This window comes from Lampetra fluviatilis, chromosome 4 (genome assembly GCF_964198595.1).
Source record: "Lampetra fluviatilis chromosome 4, kcLamFluv1.1, whole genome shotgun sequence".
In the NCBI taxonomy this organism is placed as follows: domain Eukaryota; kingdom Metazoa; phylum Chordata; class Hyperoartia; order Petromyzontiformes; family Petromyzontidae; genus Lampetra; species Lampetra fluviatilis.
In genome coordinates, this window is record NC_136278.1 from 15,577,340 (window position 1) to 15,600,246 (window position 22,907).

General features: G+C 48.2%; 1 protein-coding gene across 1 annotated transcript in view; it reads left to right on the forward strand.

Moving 5' to 3' along the window:
• The window catches only part of REV3L (REV3 like, DNA directed polymerase zeta catalytic subunit), a 360,686-nt gene that overhangs the window by 297,700 nt on the left and 40,079 nt on the right, over positions 1-22,907 (forward strand). The window contains exons 22-24 of the mRNA XM_078855676.1: positions 18,707-18,825; positions 18,951-19,092; positions 19,360-19,604. Coding sequence (XP_078711802.1) covers positions 18,707-18,825; positions 18,951-19,092; positions 19,360-19,604 — 506 coding nt within the window. The remainder of the gene's footprint in view (positions 1-18,706; positions 18,826-18,950; positions 19,093-19,359; positions 19,605-22,907) is intronic.

The following is a 22,907-nucleotide window of genomic DNA, read 5'->3' on the forward strand; positions in this document are numbered from 1 at the left end:
TACAACACATCAAAATTTTCACACCCAACATATACAACAAACTCCATGTGTGCGTTTCTCAAGTGCATGTCTATGTGTGTGTGAGTCCATAAGTGTGTGTCTGTAAGTCGATGTGTTTGTGTGTGTCAGTCCATGTGTGTGTGTGTGTGTCTCAGTCCATGTGCGTGTGTGTTAGTCGCTGTGTGTGCATGCCTCCATGTTAGTCAGTGTAACTCCATTTATTTGCGTGTCTGTAGGTCCATGTGTGCATCTTAGTCCATGCGTGTGCTTTATTGACCTGCTCAAGGCCTATGATACCATCAGTAGGCCTGGCCTCTGGGTTGCTCTTCGTGCTTTCCGAGTCCCGAACCCACTCATCACCATCCTTAAGGACCTTCATGATGGTGAGCGGCCCCGCGTCTTAACTACGTGGCCGTGAGTCAGAGCCATTCCCTGTACACCTTGGGGTGCAACAGGGATGTCCTCTGGCTCCCACATTGGACCACGTAGTTCGTCGAGCCTTCAATACCTGTACCGAAAGAATCCCCATCTGCTACAGATACAATGGGAGGCTGATCGATGCCCGGGTGCGGTCAAGGGATGGCTCCCTGTTGCTCAACCACGTTATGTATGCCGATGATCTGCTAATGGCTGCTCACTCGGAGGAGGAGTTTGAGGTGCTGCTGCTGAACCTGGAGCTTGCCACCAATAGGTGGGGCCTTACCATCAGCCCAATCAAAGCTAAGCACCTGCCTGGCTTTTTTGTACCATCGGACACGGACACTCCACCCCCACAACTCCCAATTGGTGATGGGGCAGTTGTGGAGACAGTGGAGAGTTTCCCTGTGCAGTGTGCTAATGACCGGCTCCGGTTTAACAGCAGAGGTCTCACTCCGAATCAGTCGAGATGCAGTATCTTTTCATTGGCTGCGTAACGCTGTGTGGAAGCTACCTGCTCTATCACTCCGTACGAAGCTACAGGTCTTCTCGGCCACGGTCATTCCCTCGCTTTTCTATGCTTGCGAAACTTGGACCCCCCTAATGGAACATCTTCGCCGGTTAGAAACATTTAGGCTGGCCTGCCTACGATCCATCCTGGGTTTAACCAGGCTGCATTGTGTGAGAAGCTCACAAATCCTTGAAAGATGTGGACAAAGTCCCATCGGTGACCTCCGGCAGGCAAAGCTGTGTTGCCTGAGTCATGTAGCCCGCATGGCCAGCCACCGCATGCCTAAACAGCTTTTGTTCCGCCGGATCGAGGGGGCTAATTGGGCGCGGCACGGGCTGGAGAAGACATGGAGTGATGTGCTACAGGAGGACTTGGAGCTGAGTCCACTTGCGGAAGACTGGTACCAGCCGTGTCAAGATCGGCCACTTTGGAGGAGGCTCCTGAAGGACGCTACTGGTCAGTTGGAGGCAGTCACCCTCCAACAACAACGGAGGGCGGAGGAGCGACGCTCACAACAACGAGCGGAGCGCCAGGTGGCTAAAGCACAAAAAGTTGCCACAGTAGATGCCACAGGTGGTGCATCAGCCAGTCATCTCAGTCAGTCGACCTGTGCCATCTGGGTTTGCCCCGTGACCTCTTTCCAGCGGGCGTTCGACACTTCACGTGGCCTCAAGGTGCACATAGCCTGGCACAAGCGTTGTTGTGACATCACCGCCACTTAGTGGCGAATGGCGGTTGTTGTTCAGTCTACGTATGTGTAGGGGTGTTAGAGAGAGAGCCGTTATGCATGGCAGCTTATGGGAAACAAACAGTGGGCGGGGCTACGTGAGTGCACGGGGGGGGGGGGTGCTCTCAACGACGTCCGCACCAGGCAGCCCGTGGCCCCACCCCTCAGCGGGGGTGGAGTATAAAGGGGGATGTGTCAGAGGGCTCAGGGCAGAATGTTAAAGCTAAACCAGTGAAGACCGAAGATCGTCTAGCTAGAGCCCTGGACTCCCCTGGGACGCCGCCCTTGTCAGGGCCGCGCAGGATCGAGCCAGCGGCATGGTCCTGAGAACCAGAGCTAGTGCTCTGGGACTCCGGGTACCGTAGCCCGACTTACCAGTGTCGGGCCAGACAGCCTCCCCTAGCCCGTTAGTGGAGGACTAGGAGGTAGGTCAGAGATAGCTAGCAGTGTATTCCCAGCTAGCCGGGTGAAGGGGCCGATACCCCCTCTAGTATTGTATGTCCACAGTTGTGACTACTTGTACGGAATAAATACGTGTGCCTCACCAACGGTGTCCAAGAGTCATCAACGGTACTTCATATGTATGTATGTGTGAGTCCATTTGTGTGTGTAGCTCTATGTGTGTGTTTCATTGGATTTGCGTGTGTAACTATATGTGTCTGCCTTTTTTGACCAGGCAACGCCGGGTACTAACCGCTAGTCTTATATATAAAAGTCTCCGCGCGCTCGCGCTTGCGGGGGATTTGGCTCTCGGACGGTGGGGTTTAAGACCGAAATAATCTGCCAGACGGCACGCCCTAAGCCCCGTGGTGGGAATAGGCTATTCCTTTTTCCTGTCCGTAAACTTTTAAGTAGTTTAATTAACACATTTGTGCCGTTTCTATTATTCATTATTTACTTATTGCACGAAATCGACCGTACCAAGTGACGCCAATTGCGTGGGGAGGGGGGCGGACCCTGCCAAGTCATGCGCGTCCGCTCGACCTCACGGGAGACATTTTTTTTTACGCGTTTTACAGTCAACACATACACACATCACGCTGCGGATATTTATTCACAGTGTCATGTCCTCGTCGCCCCCCCTTAACACAATGCGTTCAGTTTATACTACAGACTCCGTAGATAATAATATTTTACTGCTTGCATATCATTATTCTTGCACGGACGGCGGATGTTGGGGGGGGGCGGGTAGCGGCCCAGCCCCTAGCCTGGCAACGTGCCAACTCCGTGGCTCGCCAATGTAGGCCAGAACGAGGGCTACGCATCGCACAAGGCCTCAACACGCCTATGCCAAGTACAAATTTCCTTGCTTCTTACGCTAACAACTCAAGTCTATTGTTTATTATTGTTAAACACATTAGTTGACAAACACTACAATAATAATGTTTGCGTGCAGATAAAAACTCAGCTTCATTGTTTACCATTATGAAACAAGTTCACAGATGTTACAATAATTATGTTTGCGTGAAGATAACAACTCAGGTTCATTGTTTACCATTATGAAACGAGTTGACATGTTACAATAATTATGTTTGTGTACACAAAACTCTTTTTGGATTTTTGGGTTGCTCAATTTCCCCTTTTTTTGCTGCGCTTTTATAACGCTGCCACGGTCTACTGCCAGTCTGTGATTTCTGCTTATTTCTTAAATGTGTAATGCGGGCGTAAACGACCTCCCGGAAGTGACGTCATGGGGGGAGGAGTTACGTCACGTGGGGGAGAGGGTTCAGATCTATAAGGGGGGAAACCGGAAGCAGTAGGGAGTGATCGGAGACTGGGAAAGTGTGAGGCCACGCAGGGCGAAGGGTGAGAGAGAGAGTGGCGAGATCGCCACACACCCGGCCCACGAGGATCGGCACCGTCGGCCAACGGTGACCGACCCCGGTGCAGCAGGAGCAAGCGAGGAGGCTGCAGAGAGCAGCGGGTCTGCAAGGGAGGAGTTGGGCAGCGGGGGTCTGCGCGATGAGACAGCAGCGGGTCTGCTAGGAGGGAGTTGGGCTACGTGAGCGACAGCAGCCTGGGGCTGCAGAGCAAAGAGTATATAGGGGAGTGCCGTGAGGGAAAAGAGATCGAACCCAAATAAAGGACACAGGACAGAGAGAAGCGTCCAAGTCTTTTATTACAAAGGCATTTATATTGTTTCCATCGCTCACATCACGTTATTTACTCATACGTAGTACTGCGATACTGATAGCTGTGCCATCATCGGGGATTGCTGTGCCTTTCGATGTGTGTGTGTGAGTCCATGTGTGTGTCTTTGAGTCCATATGTGTGTGCGAGTAGAGCCATGCGTGTCTTTAACTCCATGTGGGTGTCTTTTTCGAACGGACAACGTCAAAGTGTTTTTGTGTGTGTGTTAGTCCATGTGTGTGTGTCAGTCGATCTGTGTGTGTGTACGTCCATGTGTATGTCAGTCCATATGTGTGTGTGTTAGTCCACATGTGTGTACATGTGTGTGTCACTCGATGTGTGTGTGTAAGTCAATGCGTCTGTGTGTGAGTCCATATGTGTGTTAATCCATGTCTGTGTATTTAAAGTAGATATCTGTGTGTCACAGTCCATTTGTGTATGTGTGTGTAGGGCTATGTGTGTGTTAGTCTATGTATGTGTAAGTTCATGTGTGTGTGTCTTAGTCCATATGTGTGTGTGTAAGTACATATGTGTTTTTACATCAATGTGTGTTTTAGTCCACGTATCGCTGTGTGCGAGTCGGTGTGTGTGTGTGTGAGTCGCTGTATGTGTGTACGTCCATATATGTGTGTACAACTCCATGTGTGTATATCTCAAGTGGATGTCTGTGTGACAGTCCACATGTGTATGTGCGTGTACGGCAATGTGTGTGTCACTCTATGTATGTGTGTCGCTGTATGTGTGTACGTCGATATGTGTGTGTAACTCCATGTGTGCGTTTCTCAAGTGCATGTCTATGTGTGTGTGAGTCCATAAGTGTGTGTGTCTGTCAGTCGATGTGTTTGTGTGTGTCAGTCCATGTGTTTGTGTGTGTCAGTCCATGTGTGTGTGTGTGTCTCAGTCCATGTGTGTGTGTGTGTCTCAGTCCATGTGCGTGTGTGTTAGTCGCTGTGTGTGCATGCCTCCATGTTAGTCAGTGTAACTCCATTTATTTGCGTGTCTGTAGGTCCATGTGCGCATCTTAGTCCATGCATGTGCTTTATTGACCTGCTCAAGGCCTATGATACCATCAGTAGGCCTGGCCTCTGGGTTGCTCTTCGTGCTTTCCGAGTCCCGTACCCACTCATCACCATCCTTAAGGACCTTCATGCTGGTGAGCGGCCCAGCGTCTTAACTATGTGGCCGTGAGTCAGAGCCATTCCCTGTACACCTTGGGGTGCAACAGGGATGTCCTCTGGCTCCCACATTGGACCACATAGTTCGTCAAGCCTTCAATACCTGTACCGGAAGAATTCCCATCTGCTACAGATACAATGGGAGGCTGATCGATGCCCGGGTGCGGTCAAGGGATGGCTCCCTGTTGCTCAACCACGTTTTGTATGCCGATGATCTGCTAATGGCTGCTCACTCGGAGGAGGAGTTCGAGGTGTTGCTGCTGAACCTGGAGCTTGCCACCAACAGGTGGGGCCTTACCATCAGCCCAACCAAAGCTAAGCACCTGCCTGGCTCTTTTGTACCATCGGACACGGACACTCCACCCCCACAACTCCCAATTGGTGATGGGGCAATTGTGGAGACAGTGGAGAGTTTCCCTGGGCAGTGTGCTAATGACCGGCTCCGGTTTAACAGCAGAGGTCTCACTCCGAATCAGTCGAGCTGCAGTATCTTTTCATTGGCTGCTTAACGCTGTGTGGAAGCTACCTGCTCTATCACTCCGTACGAAGCTACAGGTCTTCTCGGCCACGGTCATTCCCTCCCTTCTCTACGCTTGCGAAACTTGGACCCCCCTAATGGAACATCTTCGCCGGTTAGAAACATTTAGGCTGGCCTGCCTACGATCCATCCTGGGTTTAACCAGGCTGCATTGTGTGAGGAGCTTACAAATCCTTGAAAGATGTGGACAAAGTCCCATCGGTGACCTCCGGCAGGCAAAGCTGTGTTGCCTGAGTCATGTAGCCCGCATGGCCAGCCACCGCCTGCCTAAACAGCTTTTGTTCCGCCGGATCGAGGGGGCTAAACGGGCGCGACACGGGCTGGAGAAGACATGGAGTGATGTGCTACAGGAGGACTTGGAGCTGAGTCCACTTGCGGATGACTGGTACCAGCCGTGTCAAGATCGGCCACTGTGGAGGAGGCTCCTGAAGGACGCTACTGGCCAGTTGGAGGCAGTCACCCTCCAACAACAACGGAGGGCGGAGGAGCGACGCTCACAACAACGAGCGGAGCGCCAGGTGGCTAAAGCACAAAAAGTTGCCACAGTAGATGCCACAGGTGGTGCATCAGCCAGTCGTCTCAGTCAGTCGACCTGTGCCATCTGGGTTTGCCCCGTGACCTCTTTCCAGCGGGCGTTCGACACTTCACATGGCCTCAAGGTGCACATAGCCTGGCACAAGCGTTGTTGTGACATCACCGCCACTTAGTGGCGAATGGCGGTTGTTGTTGTTCAGTCTACGTATGTATGTATGTGTGAGTCCATTTGTGCGTGTAGCTCTATATGTGTGTATCAATGGATTTGCGTGTGTAACTACATGTGTCTGCCTTTTTCGCCTGGGCAACGCCGGGTACTAACCGCTAGTACTCTATATTTAACCCCAGACAATGTAAATAGTAGAAAAATACCCGCTCGGTTGGGAATGTGGTACTTTAACCTGACTAAAGTGGCCATAAGCAATGCTCTTTTCGTTTTGTGCTCATCATTCATCCTGTTTGCCCAACATAACATTTACCACACCTGCAGTTAATCCTGTACACACCTTTTGTTGATAGCTTCGGTCATACATCTTTTGTACCAGATGTAAAATTTTGTATGTTATGTACTGTGCCACATCTGACTCGGATGTTTTGTTTTTCCAAACATCTGGCTAGTTTATCAGTTACTCCCGCAATGTACGGTATTTTTATGGTTTTAATTATTTGGGCAGTTTCAATGCTCTTGTTATTTGATTTGGTTTTGGTATTCAATGTCCTGTTGATTTGTGCATCATTGTAACCGTCCATTTGCAGCGCTACATTACTATGTTGAATTTCACTTCTCAGACTGTCACCATCTGACACTTTCTTAGCTCGATGAATGAGCGTCTTGATAAGAGCAGATTTCTGTGCGGGGTGACGGTGTGACTGCATGCAGATTGGCATTAGTATGCGTTTTCTTTCAGTAAACACTGTGTTATTTTACCATTTCTCCTCCGTCCGAGCAGAATAGCCAGAAATGGTAGAGTTCTGTCAGCTTCCACTTCCATGGTGAACTGGATGGATTGGTTTTGTGAGTTGAGATGATTTAGAAATGCGTTCAGTGTATATTTGCCGTGTGGCCAGACCACCAATGTGTCTTCCACATATCTAAACCAAGCATATGGGTTTAGTGTGCTTGAAGCTATTGCTTCAAAATCTTCCATTTACAAATTCGCTATCACAGGAGACAAAGGAGAGCCCATTGCTGCGTCTTCCTTTTGTTTATAGAAGTCACCTTGCCACAAGAAGTAGGTGTTCTTTAGACAGTGTTCAGCTTGTCTTGGGATGTCTTTGGCTAAACCTTTGTTCGTTACTAGAGTGTCGAGTAATTTAATGGACTCGTTGACCAGAACCCTCATGAACAGAGAGGTCACATGAAAACTTACGAGAATATAATTTGGATTAAGCTTAATATCTTTAATTATTTACGAGATGTTCAGAGTTTTTGATCAACGAAGAGGTCCTACAGATGTAGGGCTGTATTTGTTCATTAAATATTGTGCTAATTTGTACGTGGCAGAGCCTATTGTACATCTGTGCATCTATATAAGCAACAAAACAGTAAGACTTCTCCACAAATCTGGCTGTCGCCTGATGAAGCTAGTTATAATTACTGGTGAAACATCGTACTCCGTTTGTAAATGTTGTGGCTTGGCTCTCCAACACACCGGTGTGCTGTACTAGTGTAGTGCTGTTCAATGGAGACACACATTACATGGTTGGAGGCAATCCGTTTATTAACACTTCCTTTAATCAAGACTTTTACGGAACTGGTTCTATAATTGATGTAGACTTATTTATCACTATGTAACCCCCTTTACACGAGGCTATTGAAGCTCCACGACCCGATAACGTGACCAGACTCACCGAACGTTACTCACTCAATCGACCCTCGATCATCTCCGTGCTCCCCTTTTATCCTGTTGCATGCTCTATCCCCCTAGTGGCGTATATACCGTCACTACACTACCCCCCCTTTACAAAACACAGCTGACCACGGCTGTAACCAGCCTCCAAAACAACATGAGAGTGACCGAACGTAAGCCAGCGGCATTAGGACTCCAGTGAACATGAAAGTCACTTTAAGCGGCTCGTTTTAGAGCGAGTCCTCGTCGCTGGGCCTCCAGGGACCGGTGGAAGTCGTCCTGACGGGGTTTTCTTCTCCGGAGGAGATGGAGAATGAGAAGACGTCGGAGGAAGTCTGCCCCTTGCAGGTGAAGCTGATCGCTCCGTGGTCCTTAAGCGCTGGGATCCTGTGGGCAGAGAGTCAGTAGAAGCCTGAGGGACAACATCCCCTAGTTCTTGGTCTGGCTCGCCGGGTGCACCTGACACACAGCCCTCGGTTAGTAGAGAGATGAAGCAACACCGTCGGGCGGATAAAAAGGTTTCAGTCACGACACATGTACGAACCAGCACTTGCGACCGATCTGAATCTGTACACTCTGCGGGCTTGCTACCTCATTGATTGTGATGGGACCCTGCCAGGGCTTGTACAGTTTCGGGGATGTACCCACCGGAACTTGGGGGCCGTGGAGCCAAGCCTTTTCACCCGGCTCCCATTTTGTCGCTGAATCCCGAAGAGCAACAATCCATTCATTTGTAGCCTGCCTCAGGCCCGAATTCCCCCGAAAAGCTTCCCTAGCCTCTGACAAGTGCTTGAGGGTAAGGCGCATGGGGTCGGCCAGTTTGCTTTTCCCCAGCTCTGGGTTCATTTACCCTCCCATACATAATGAAAAATGTTGAGAAGCCGGTGGATGCGTGCAAGACCAATCTGTATGCTGTGAATGTGCAGGTCCCAGTCAGACTGATCCTCAGCGACCTGGTGACACAGCATGGATGCTAGAGTCCTGTGTAGGCATTCCACCATGCCATCAGTCTGTGGTTGATAGGGTGAGGTGCGGACCTTTTTTGTGCCCAACATGCCGCACACTTCCTTGAGTAATTTAGAAGATACATTTTTGCCCTGGCCCATGAGGAGACGTTCCAGGGCTCCTTTATCCAAAACGTACCCGTGGAGGAAAGCATCAGTAATGGTGGCAGCCGACTGGTTCGGCACCGGCCAGGCCATCGGCCACCGCGAAAGGTACTCAACACCCACTAATAAATGTGTATTACCCCGCGAGATGGTGGGAAACGGACCGAGCATGTCGAGTGCCACGAGCTCGTTGACACGGGACATGCCGATTGACAAGCCATTTGAGCGGTGGTTTCCGGCGAGCACATTCCATGCATTATCTCATGCCCGGCCAAAAAAAATGCAGGCAGAGCGCAGACAAGGTCTTTTGGACACCGAGATGCATTACGCGTTCATGCGTCGCAAATGTCAGTTTACCCCGCAAGACGGTTAGAACCACTATGTTGTACTGTTGCAACTCAGCGTCCCATTTAATCAAAAGGCCCCCTGAAATTATCACCGAAGAACCCACTCGTCGATTCCCATCCACCTCGGAGTCGTTAATACGGCGTCTAATTTTAAATAGCGAGGCGTCCTCCACCTGGAGTCGCCCCCACTCAGCGTTTGAGAAGCCGAGTGTACGATCCCACATGTCGGGCGCGTCTGTGTGCGCAGCATCAGCTGCAGCGACGACAGTCCGCGGCGGTACTGTATCACCAGGCTTGCATCACCCCACGCTTGAAATGCACCCACACCTATCACTGGGTGGCAATCGTGACAGGGCGTCAGCATTTGTGTGGCGGACACTCTTTCTGTAGGATACAACGAAGGAATAGTCCTGAAAGACTTTCAGCCAGTGGGAGAGTTGACCCGATGGCTTTTCGACACACAACGCATACTGCACGGCTGCGTGGTCCGAGCGCACAGTGAATTGTCATCCATAAAGGTGCGGACAGTACTGCTGGATGAAAAATACTATGGCTAGCAACTCTTGGCGTATAACGCAGTAACGCTGCTCCGCAGGAGACAGCACCCTACTGCCGTAAGCAACCACCCGCTCGAAGCCGTCCACAATCTGCGATAATACAGCGCCTATGCCGGTGTTACTGGCGTCTGTGTCGAGGATGAAGGGAAGAGAAAAATCGGGGTACCGAAGGGGAGGCGCGTTGGCTAGGCTGTCACGCAGCACAGCAAATGCAGCCTCCCCCCACCAAAATTTCTATCCCTTGGATGTGAGGACATGGATTTGCTTGGTGATTGTAGCAAATTCGGGGACAAAACGTCTATAGTACGACGCGAATCCCACGAAACTCCGTACCCACCGACGTGGGGGTTGGCCATATGCGCACGCACGCCGTTTTGTCAGGATCCGTTGAGATCCCAAATTCACTGACCATGTGACCGAGGTACCGGACAGATCTTTGCAATAGGTGGCATTTCTGAAGTTAAAATTTTAAATTTGCGACCCGCATTTTTATAAAAAAAACGCTTGTAACCTTCCTAGGTGTTCTTTGAACGTATGGCTGAAAACAATGACGTCTAGGTAAATCAGACACGCGTCCCATTGAAGTCCCACCAACACCAATTCCATCAATCTTTGGAAAGTAGCCAGGGCCGAGTTAAGACCCATCGGAAGCCGGTTGAATTCGAAAATGCATTGTATGTGGAATGCAGTCTTAGGTTTGGAGCTGTCGTCGAGAGGCAACTGCCAAAACCCCGATAGTAAATAAAGGGTGGAAAAAAATTTCGCCCCCGACACAACATCTAATGAGTCATCCATCCGCGGGAGCGGGTATGCATCTGCTACAGAAATTTTGTTAAGCTTCCGGAAATCGACACAAAAGCGTCGACTCCCATCCTACTTTTTGACGAGCACAATGGGGGCCTCCCATGGGCTGTTGGACGGGGAAATAATATCGGCGGCCAACATCTCGTCAACTGCACAGTGCACATGGTCCTTCTCTTTTGGGCTTAATCTGTATGGATTTTGCCGAATAGGGACAGAGTCTCCCGTATCAATATGGTGGTGTAACAGGGGTGTGTAGCCAATATCAAATTTAGTTTTACTGAAAATATCGGCAAACTCCTCCAGAAGCGCACGCAATTCAAGCCTCTGTTCTGTTGATAAATGGTTGCACTCCGCGCAGAGCGCATCAAGCCATGCCACATCACCTTGGTCAATCTGCCCCGCAGACGATGCGATGGCCACATTCCCGCCAATTTCACAATCGATGGTCACATTCCCTCCAATTTCACAATCGCAACACGTGGGCGACGCGTGAGCCAGAACAGCACCCTCTTGAATGACTGACATGACCGAACTTGGATAAACGGTTCTTGATTATTTGCCACAAAGGTCTGCGCGAAGAATACGGTTTCACCCCGAGCAGCCTTGTTGGAGGGAACCAACAACATCCCTTCCTTGGAATGTTGCCTGTCAAGTTGTTTCTTTAAGCGCAAGTGAATTAGCATCTGTGCGCCAGGGGGAATTTTAACAGTACGGGTGGCCATCGCAAGAACTGATGTATTTACCGTGCGGAACAAATTTGGTGATGTTAAAAATGCCATTCGGCGACCCGAAGGGAATTTCTATGCAGCCTTGATCGATAAGGATCTTCAGGGGCATTTTGGCTAGAAAATCCGTTCTCAACAGGCAAGGTACAGCCAGAGATGTGGAAACAAGCAAATGGGCCCGTGAAGCTAATGTCGCCGATGCATACTGTCGCTATTAACTGGCCAATAATCCCTAATGATTGACCGTTTGCGACAAAACAGGGGATATTAATAGGCAAAATGGCGCGAGATTTTGGCGGCAAACTGTCGCAAATAATCTCCAAAATGATTGTCGCCGATGCACCGGTATCCACAAGTACCCGTACTTCAATCCCATCGATAGTCCCAACGATAACGGATGAACCTGCTGCTACAGCAATAACGTGGCGACCCAAGGCATGCAATTGCGCGGGATGTCATGGCCAACCTTCACATGCAACAACACGTCCCACCCATGACGCAGCCCGACCCGCACCGACGACCCGCGATCCCGAACCCGATGCATGAGGTGGATGTGTGGACTGTGTGTGAGGTGCACCCCAACTTGCAATGTGGGCCCCGATGAGAGGAGAACGGGCGATTGTAGTACGGCGGCGATGTGGGAGGTCTTGCCCGTGGAATGCGGCAGCCGATGGAGATGTGTCCTTGGAGGACCGCATTTAAAGCACACCACCGTCCTGTCCCTCTGGCGGGAGGAAGGCTCCGTTGGGCGTCCTCAGTCGCCGTGTGGCCTCACATCTGTCCTCCTTCCCTTACTCCCGGAGAAGGAAGCGCAGGCTCTTGGCGATGCTCCGTGTTTGGCCGCTTCTCCCTCCGCGGTGGTTAGGACGCCTGCAGCCACGTCGGAGCAGCGCTGAATGTTGAAGTGTGCCTGCAGCAACCGTGCAATTCTGAGCGAGGAGAGGTCGTCGTTGTCCGTCGCAGGCAGCACAACCTGTAGTTCCCGGGTGAGCTGGAGCATTATTATTTGTTTCTTTCGGTTAAGTCACGTCTAAAGATAAAATAATAAATTAAATTAAATAATAGAATACGACGTTTCGATTGCAACACAAGCAATCATCAGGTATAATGAAATAGCGACATAAAATCTAACCAGAAAACTATAGACAGACATATTAGCAGACAGATATCACCAAGATACATAGAGAGAGCAACACAGGTAACAGAGAGAGGTGGTCGTCTCTGTGGGGTGGCCTTAAATAGACAGAGGAGGGCGGACGCAGAGAGAGGGAGGGGGGTTAGATAAAAAATTAGCATATCAATGAGTGGACAACAAAACGTGGTGCTGCAAGTGCGATGACACGGCAAGCAAGCCTGAAAATCAGGAGAAGGACACACTAAAATTAAATAACCTAGTAAAATATCGAAATGTAATGTAATACAACACAGAGGGTCGGTCAACACACAATTAACGCATAGCCTGGTTGATTACGTATTTCAAAGATTGCTAAGTTAGAATTTAAGTGTGAACATTCCAAAGAGAGGACACAGGCAGAGAGAACAAGTAGTCAGAGAGAGAGAAAAAAAGAAGATAAGTTTAAAACTTCCCCGTAGAAGTGGTTCAATCTTAATTTTAGAACTTTCGTGACTGCAGGAATTAATATTTGTTTCTTTCGGTTAAGTCACGTCTAAAGATAAAATAATAAATTAAATTAAATAATAGAATACGACGTTTCGATTGCAACACAAGCAATCATCATCAGGTATAATGAAATAGCGACATAAAATCTAACCAGAAAACTATAGACAGACATATTAGCAGACAGATATCACCAAGATACATAGAGAGAGCAACACAGGTGTGTTGACCGACCCTCTGTGTTGTATTACATTACATTTCGATATTTTACTAGGTTATTTAATTTTAGTGTGTCCTCCTGATTTTCAGGCTTGCTTGCCGTGTCATCGCACTTGCAGCACCACGTTTTTGTTGTCCACTCATTGATATGCTAATTTTTTCTCTAACCCCCCTCCCTCTCTCTGCGTCCGCCCTCCTCTGTCTATTTAAGGCCACCCCACAGAGACGACCACCTCTCTCTGTTACCTGTGTTGCTCTCTCTATGTATCTTGGTGATATCTGTCTGCTAATATGTCTGTCTATAGTTTTTTCCTCCTCTCCCCCCCCCCCCCCCCCAGCTAAACTTTTGTTTTTTAGCAGTCAAAGCCTCAAGCGGTTTGGCAATTGTTGCGAATTGAGGAACGAACCGTCGGTAATAGGACTTGAACCCAACAAAACTGCTGACTTGGGGGTTGTCCGAGGTTTGTAACAATGGCATTTTTCCGGTTTCAACTTGAGATTAGCTGCCCATATCATTAGGAACACAGAACGGAACCGCTCCAAATGCTCTTCAAAAGTGCGCCCGAACACAATGATGTCGTTGAGATAAATACAGCACAAGTCCCATTGCAGACCCGCCAAGACCATTTCCATTTGCCTTTGGAACATGGCTGGCGCCGAATGCAACCCCATAGGAAGGCAGTTAAACTGGAATAGTCCCTGGGGAGTTCGGAATGCAGTCTTGGGTTTGGAATCCTCATCAAGGGGTAGCTGCCAAAACCCTGACAACAAATCGGGAGTCTAGAAGAACCGTGCACCCGACAACACATCCAGGGAATCGTCCATCTGGGGCAGCGGATATGCGTCTACTACTGAGACCTTATTTAGTTTGCGATAATCAATGCAAAACAGCAGGCTCCCATCCATTTTTTTAATGAGCACTATGGGGGCGCCCCAAGGGCTGGTAGAGGGGGAAATAAGGTCAGCGGCCAACATCTCCTCAACCGCCTGCTGAACATGTTCTTTCTCCCTTGGGCTCAACCTATATGAGTTTTTGCCGAATGGGAGCTGCATCACCAGTGTCAATGTGGTGTTGCAGCAAAGAGGTGAGGCCAATATCAAGTTTTCCCTGGCTGAAAATATCAGCAAATTTCCGCAGCAAGGTACGCAACTTGTCCCGTTGCTCTCAAGATAAGTCCGGATTTTCTGCATACAACTTGTCTGCCCATTTGCTATCCAACTCGTTTCCCTATTCCACCATACCCACAATCCTTTCTGCAGCTGGGTCGACAGCCTCGCAATCCGCAGCTGTCGCGTGAGCCAAGACCGTGCTGGCTTAGACAACAGCTTTGCCAAACCCGACGTTTAATACTTACAGGAATGGCTCCTGGTCCCTCCTCAGGACCGTCTGAGCGCTCACTAGCGTGAGGCCACGGGGCGCTGTGTTCGAGGGGGTTAAAAGGACTCCGCTTACGGTAGCGCAGCGGAACCAACATCTGCGCGCCTGGCGGGATCTCAACAGATTCCCTCGCCAGTGCTTGGACCATGGCGTTGGCCACAGTCACCCTACCTGGAGAACGCAAAAAGGACAACCGCCCTCCCAACGGCATCTCGATACAGCCTTGGTGGGTCAAAATCTTCAGCGGCATCTTGCCCAAAAAGGCGGTACCCAGGAGGCAAGGCACCGCTAACGTCCTCGAAACCAGCACTGGACCGGACATCTCGATCTCCTAGATCCTGATGCACGCCTCTATTTTCCCAACAATCCCCATACTCCCCCCGTTGGCAAGACCACACGCGTTCGCGACCGACCTAATACAATGGTTTTTTAAGGGCAGCAAATCATAAATCACATCTGAAATTATGTTAGCCGAGGCACCCATATCAACCTCTTGGATAAATCCTGCTACCGCCGACGAGCCCTCCGCGGCCGCTACCACTCGGCGCGCCAACTTCTTCCATTTCATACCGGAATCCCGTCAACCATCTATGGTCGGAACCCGTCGTTCGCGCGCCGTGACAAGATGAGGAGTGATAATGGACCCGGGCGGGGGCGATGACCTAGATTCATGAGATGGTGGCTGATGCTGGGTGTCCGATGTGGCGCGACTTGTCTCTCGGGCTTGAGGAGCGGTCGTCGGCGGGGCTGAGGGCATCGGAGGTGTTGCCGACGTCCTAATGCCGCTCCAGCATCCTCTTGCGATGTGGCCCGGCCAGCCGCATTGGAAGCAGGCACCGACTGGTCTCCACGACGGAGGGGTCTCTTCTCCCCGACTCCAACCTGGAAGCCGCCACCCCATGTCTTGCTTGTGTGGGCCCTGGCCCTACATCGCCGCTGCAACCTCCAATTCTCGCCACGAGGGCCCCTCAGCCCCCTCAGTGTCCCCCAACCAAGCCGCCACCTTGGGCCATTGCTGAATTTTCGTGGGCTTGTATGCACCGGGCCACTCGTAAGGACGTCAGCTCTTCCTCCTCCATTACGGGCAGCATGACACCCCACTTCTGACACAATGTAATGTACGAATCCGGAGACAAACTGTAGAGGCTCCTTATTTATTACTCATAACTCGCACTGTTACACTCACTAGGATGTAACACAACACTGACCGCCTAGCAACGATGGCGCTGACTAGATAGGTGGCTAACTATCTAACAGTGGTGGCATCTAGCGATGACTAAGATGGCAGCAACGACGAGGACGGCAGCAACGACGAGACGACCCGATTTCCACGGACATCCTCGAGCTCCCTCTCTCGCCCCCTTTTATCCTTCCAGCGGGGCCGGGCCCCGCCCTGGCAACACTCCCCTTCTGGAACCATCTAGCTGGTTCTGGTTCTGGGAGCTTAAAGATGGATCCCTTGAATGACCCTTGGCCCAGTTATTATCCCTTCCATGTCCATTGCCCCATATCTTCCCCTCTACTCCTGGTCGCCAGTTGGTGCTGCTATATTACACTGTTATTTGTTGCTTAATTGATTAATACAAATAATATTATAAAGTCTTGTTTAGATAAGCTCTGCAATGATTACTATAGTACTGATTAAGATCCTAGTATAGTAAACCCTCGGAATAACAGACCCCATTCAACGGATCTCGGATTTAAAGGACAATCTGCTGAATCAGAGTTTTGTCTGAAGATCAGACAACAATGGACTTTTCCCGAAACAACGGACTAAGTCTGGGAATGGGGAAATCAGTGTGGTCAATATTCGCTTCTTCCCCTTAATTGGTACAGTATTTAATACACTACACATGTGTTTTGTTTAAAATAGGTCAAAATAGGAGAAATACAAGTGGAAAATTAGTTGTCCAATGCATTTATGTACTTTGGTCTTTACTTACAGTGTTATACAGTACTGAACTGTTGTTTATCTAGGTACAAACTTTATGAATGTTGTCAGAAATGACGTTGGCAATGGGTGTACATTTTATGAAAGTGTGAATGTACGGTACTTTATTCGAATATTAATGTAATAACTCTGACGACAAGACTATAAGAATAACCACTTTTATGAATTACACCATAAGGAACTCTACTATGGATTACACAATAAGGGACCCTAGGCTTCGTGACTGTCTGCTTGTATCTTCCTCCAGTATTAAAATATAACAATAGGTTTTATCTTTTCTGGAATATAAATGCCCTGATTAGTGCATTGTCTTTGTGCTGTTTGCCTTTTGGCGTTCCCTGTTTGCATGTTCACCACAAGTACATGTGGTTAATGCAGACATAATTCCTTGAATAAGGATTCTGTTTGGTATTTTAACATCTTGACACCTGTTTTATTGCCAGAAAGGGTAAAACCTATTGTTATATTTTAATATACTGGCAAGAAAGGTCCCATATTGTAGCTGCTCAAGCCGAGCTATAAATGCCCTGATAGTGCATTGTCTTTGTGCTGTTTGCCTTTTGGCGTTCTCTGGACTATCACTTTGAGACTAGGCTCAAAAGAAAGCTGTCTCTGGTGTGGACCAATTCGTTTTAAAGACAATGCATATATTATGAGAGTATGTTTTTTTGTTTGCATGTTCACCATAAGTATGTGTAGTTAATGCAGACAGGATTCCTTGAATAAGGATTCTGTTTGGTGTTTTAACATCTTGACACCTGTTTTATTGCCAAAAAGGGTAAACCCTATTGTTATAGGATTAACATAGTCTTGTAAATACGAGATAGAATAGGTATAACATTGTAAATCGTAGTCTGGAGAGGTTATGTAATTTAATCATAGATAGGATTAGTGGTAATTCAACTGAAAGGTAGAATAGGTGTATTATTGTAATAAAGGACTCGTTCACTGGGTCTGTCTCCGTTGTCCTTTATTTGGGTTCTTTACACTTGTCCCACACGGCCCTCGCTCAGAGCCTCCCCGCTTGGCAGCTCGACAGCTGCCTTCGCTCCCGTAGCCTTTCTCGCTCCGATGCAGCTCCGCTGCAGGTTCCCCTTGTGCAGTCCTCCGGCTGCTCTCACTGCAGCTCCACCGCTGCTCCCCGTTCCTCCGTGCTCGGTCACCGCTGGCCGACGGTGCCGAGTCTTACTGTGTGTGGCGATCTCGCCACTCTCCAACCTCCGCCCTGCGTGGCCTCTCTCTGTCTCTATTCCCAACTCTCTCCCGTCTCTTCCGGTATCTCTCCCTTAAGACCTCACCCCTTTCTCTCACGTGACCTAACCCCTCCCCTCGTGACGTCATATCCGCGAGGCCGTTTACGCGCGCATTACATTATTAATCAAAGTAAAGGTCGGAAAAGCATAGTATTATCAAGGATAGTTATGATTAGTATGACATTAGAAATTATATTTTATATATGTACAGGGAATTTTTATTAATGTTTAAATATATTTACGTAATTGCAGAGTCACGTGACCACTGGATAAGGGATGTTGATGAGAGGGAGGCCTGTATTGAGGGCCAGTCTTGACGCCAGAACGTTGATATTACAGGTCCGTTGGCGTACCTTTGTGCTGGGAGCCGTACAAATAAACAGATTTCGTTTTAGAACCTTGTCACCCCATCAGAAAGTTGTTGTGTGCATGTTGGCCGGTGTTGGAAGCGAGAGCGAGTCGTGTTGCAGCTGACAAAAAAGAGGATCACGCAGTGGAACCAAGGAAAAAACGCAGGAGTGCTACCAAAACTTTTATTTAATAATTTATTGATGACTACCCCTGTATCTTTGATAACGGTCATGGCCAAGAAAGATCGAGGCAGTGGGCATGGGTCACACCTGCCTCCATAATAGCCACCCCTTATAATCACACAGTCTCCTCTCTATTCCCTCCCCCTCTTAGCACCTCAGGATCAAGGTGGACTACAATGGTCTTGTATTTCACAGCTTCAGATGAGCTCATGTTCTACTGTATAGTTAATGATCAGAGCAGTTTAAATATATATTCTGAGTTCTATTGAACATGCTGATGTCACCAAGTGACGTTTCATGAGAATCCCTGTCATGTGTGGTTGTTGTCAGGTCACGCTGAACATATACTCCTTCGAGAATGTGGCGTATCATGTGTTGCACCAGAGATACCCACTGTTCAACTTCCGCACACTATCTGATTGGTTCGACAACAAAACCGGTCCTTTCAGGTTTGCTCTTGTTTTTTACAGTTTGTATTGCTTTTAAAATATGCAAACATTTTTTTTATTGTTTTGTATCCTTTGCTGGTGGTTAAAGGTTAACCTCACAGCTATTTCTATATTGTGTGCTGCAGGTGGAAAATGGTTGACTATTATGTCTGCCGTGTTGTTGGGAATATTAAATTGCTGAACCAGTTGGATTTTATTGGCAGAACGAGCGAATTGGCCAGATTGTTTGGAATCCAGTTCCATGAGGTTCTGTCTCGAGGATCCCAGGTAAGGCTTCTGCAGCGGCAACAGCAGCTTTTGATTATGGGCCCCCCATTGGCCAAACATCCCAATACTGAAAATCATCTGCAAAACATTTAATTTGGATCACGCACAGCAACATCACTCCTTGCTGCAAACACTTTGGCATAACCCACCTGAAAAAGAGGCTTGTTACTCAGTGAGGCTTTCTTGAGCAAACAAGGGTAATCATACAATAATCGTAGAATTGTTGTTGCATCTTCTGCGTTGCTTTGTTGGCTTTGTGTCTGTCAGTTTCGTGTGGAGTCCATGATGCTGCGAGTAGCAAAGCTGCTGAACTACATCGCAGTGTCTCCTAGCGTGCAGCAGCGCGCACACATGCGAGCTGCTGAGTGCCTGCCGCTGGTGATGGAGCCCGAGTCACGATTCTACAGCAGCCCAGTGCTCGTCCTTGACTTCCAGTCTCTCTATCCATCGATCATCATCGCCTACAACTACTGCTACTCGACCTGCCTGGGAAGGGTGGAGCACCTGGGCACGTGAGTCACTCTCATGACACCGCTGCAGCTAATGATGAGACACCACTTCATGGGCCACATTGCAACGTTTCCCACACGAATATGTTTCTCACACAACTATTGGCACGGGGTGGCGCAGAGGGAACACTCGTGCCTCTTTGGTTTACTTCCATAGCTAAACAAACATGTTTTGTAACCGATATTGGCCAGACATACCAATTCTGAATAATTAACTGCAAATTACTCGAATGGGACCACATGCAACAACGTTGGCCCCTACCACAAAAACTTAGCAGGACCCTTACGAAATAATTTCTTAAGACTCGGTGAGGCTTCCCTGGAGGGCCCATATTCACTGATGTTCTAGTTCTAGTAAGATGACTACTATTGATTTCAATGCCAATGAGCCCCAGTGGCAAACAGTGGATCCCATGCTGTGTTGGCCCGCCGGGTGGAGCGTGGGGAAAGATGCATTGCCATTCACTGTTACTGTCCCCGTTTCACCACCATCAAGATAGCACGGCTTTTCATCATTTTTGCTTCAAATAATGAATATGCATAGTCTTCATGCCATTCTTGCAGTCCAAGTTTTATTTTCACGAAGGAATGCCCTATGTTTCTCATGCAAACCCTGTAGTGGTTTACAGTGGGGGACAACATTTCTTGGTGTGTAATCCCAATTGATGTGACACTGGCACACGATGGCCGGCTGTCTTCGATTGATGTCACAGTATGTGTCATATCCACTGTGAAGCAGTCAGCGCATAGCATTACGACGGTTGTTACACTCTTGGTATTAACAGGACGACCTGCCGGATTCGATCCGCAAACCTCTGCAGCATTAACAACAAGCTTGCTTCTGTTGAGCCGCATCACTGCTCCCATCAACACGTGGAACCTTGCCGCATGCTCTCGGAGACAGTAGTGTTACGGTTTGGTGTTCTCGGGGTATATGGGCAAGACGGGTGACCGAAGGGTTTAATGAGGTCAGCGCCGCATCCTCCCACCTTTGATGTGGGGTCTGCTTGTATTCTGCTCTGCAGCCAAGGGTGGGTTGTATTACAGTGAGGGAAAAAAGTATTTGATCTCCTGCTGATTTTGTACGTTTGCCCACTGACAAAGAAATTATCAGTCTATAATTTTTATGGTAGGTTTATTTGAACAGTGAGAGACAGAATAACAACAACAAAATCCAGAAAAACGCATGTCAAAAATGTTACAAATTGGTTTGCATTTTAATGAGGGAAATAAGTATTTGACCCCCTCTCAATCAGAAAGATTTCTGGCTCCCAGGTGTCTTTTATACAGGTAACGAGCTGAGATTAGGAGCACTCTCTTAAAGGGAGTGCTCCTAATCTCAGCTTGTTACCTGTATACAGTGAGGGAAAAAAGTATTTGATCCCCTGCTGATTTTGTATGTTTGCCCACTGACAAAGAAATGATCAGTCTATAATTTTAATGGTAGGTTTATTTGAATAGTGAGAGACAGAATAACAACAAAAAAATCCAGAGAAACGCATGTCAAAAATGTTAAAAATTGATTTGCATTTTAATGAGGGAAATTAGTACTTGACCCCCTCTCAATCAGAAAGATTTCTGGCTCCCAGGTGTCTTTTATACAGGTAACGAGCTGAGATTAGGAGCACACTCTTAAAGGGAGTGCTCCTAATCTCAGCTTGTTACCTGTATAAAAGACACCTGTTCACAGAAGCAATCAATCAATCAGATTCCAAACTCTCCACCATGGCCAAGACCAAAGAGCTCTTTAAGGATGTCAGGGACAAGATTGTAGACCTACACAAGGCTGGAATGGGCTACAAGACCATCGCCAAGCAGCTTGGTGAGAAGGTGACAACAGTTGGTGCGATTATTCGCAAATGGAAGAAACACAAAAGAACTATCAATCTCCCTCGGCCTGGGGCTTCATGCAAGATCTCACCTCAAGGAGTTGTCATGAGAACGGTGAGGAATCAGCTCAGAACTCCACGGGAGGATCTTGTCAATGATCTCAAGGCAGCTGGGACCATAGTCACCAAGAAAACAGTTGGTAACACTACGCCGTGAAGGACTGAAATCCTGCAGCGCCCGCAAGGTCCCCCTGCTCAAGAAAGCACATATACATGCCCGTCTGAAGTTTGCCAATGAACATCGGAATGATTCAGAGGACAACTGGGTGAAAGTGTTGTGGTCAGATGAGACCAAAATGGAGCTCTTTGGCATCAACTCAACTCGCCGTGTTTGGAGGAGGAGGAATGCTGCCTATGACCCCAGGAACACCATCCCCACCGTCAAACATGGAGGTGGAAACATTATTCTTTGGGGGTGTTTTTCTGCTAAGGGGACAGGACAACTTCACTGCATCAAAGGGATGATGGACAGGGCCATGTACTGTCAAATCTTAGGTGAAAACCTCCTTCCCTCAGCCAGGGCATTGAAAATGGGTCGTGGATGGGTATTCCAGCATGACAATGACCCAAAACATACGGCCAAGGCAACAAAGGAGTGGCTCAAGAAGAAGCACATTAAGGTCCTGGAGTGGCCTAGCCAGTCTCCAGACCTTAATCCCATAGAAAATCTGTGGAGGGAGCTGAAGGTTCGAGTTGCCATACGTCAGCCTCGAAATCTTAATGACTTGGTGAAGATCTGCAAAGAGGAGTGGGACAAAATCCCTCCTGAGATGTGTGCAAACCTGGTGGCCAACTACAAGAAACGTCTGACCTCTGTGATTGCCAACAAGGGTTCTGCCACCAAGTACTAAGTCATGTTTTGCAGAGGGGTCAAATACTTATTTCGCTCATTAAAATGCAAATCAATTTATAAAAATTTTGACATGCGTTTTTCTGCATTGTTGTTGTTGTTATTCTGTATTTCACTGTTTAAATAAACCTACCATTAAAATTATAGACTGATCATTTCTTTGTCAGTGGGCAACCATATAAAATCAGCAGGGGATCAAATACTTTTTTCCCTCACTGTATACCTTGCTTGTAAAATGTTCTATGGTTCAAATGTGAACTGCATTCAAAACTTGGCACAGGTTGTAATTGTATCTCAAATTAACGTATTATTACTTAGGCTTGTTGTGTTATGCTTAATGTTTAGTTATTTTATGAAACCTAAGTTTCTAGCTTCTCACCAATTCACTACTTGTAAATGAGGAAATAAGGAAAATAATTCGGATACAGAATATCTTACCTATGTAATAAAAGACTTGACCACGATATCTGGCTCAGTGTCCTTTATTCGGTCCGTACTGCGTCCCCACACGGCTGTCTCTCTTATTCTCTCTGTGCTGGTTCCGATGTCACTCCAGTCCACATCAGC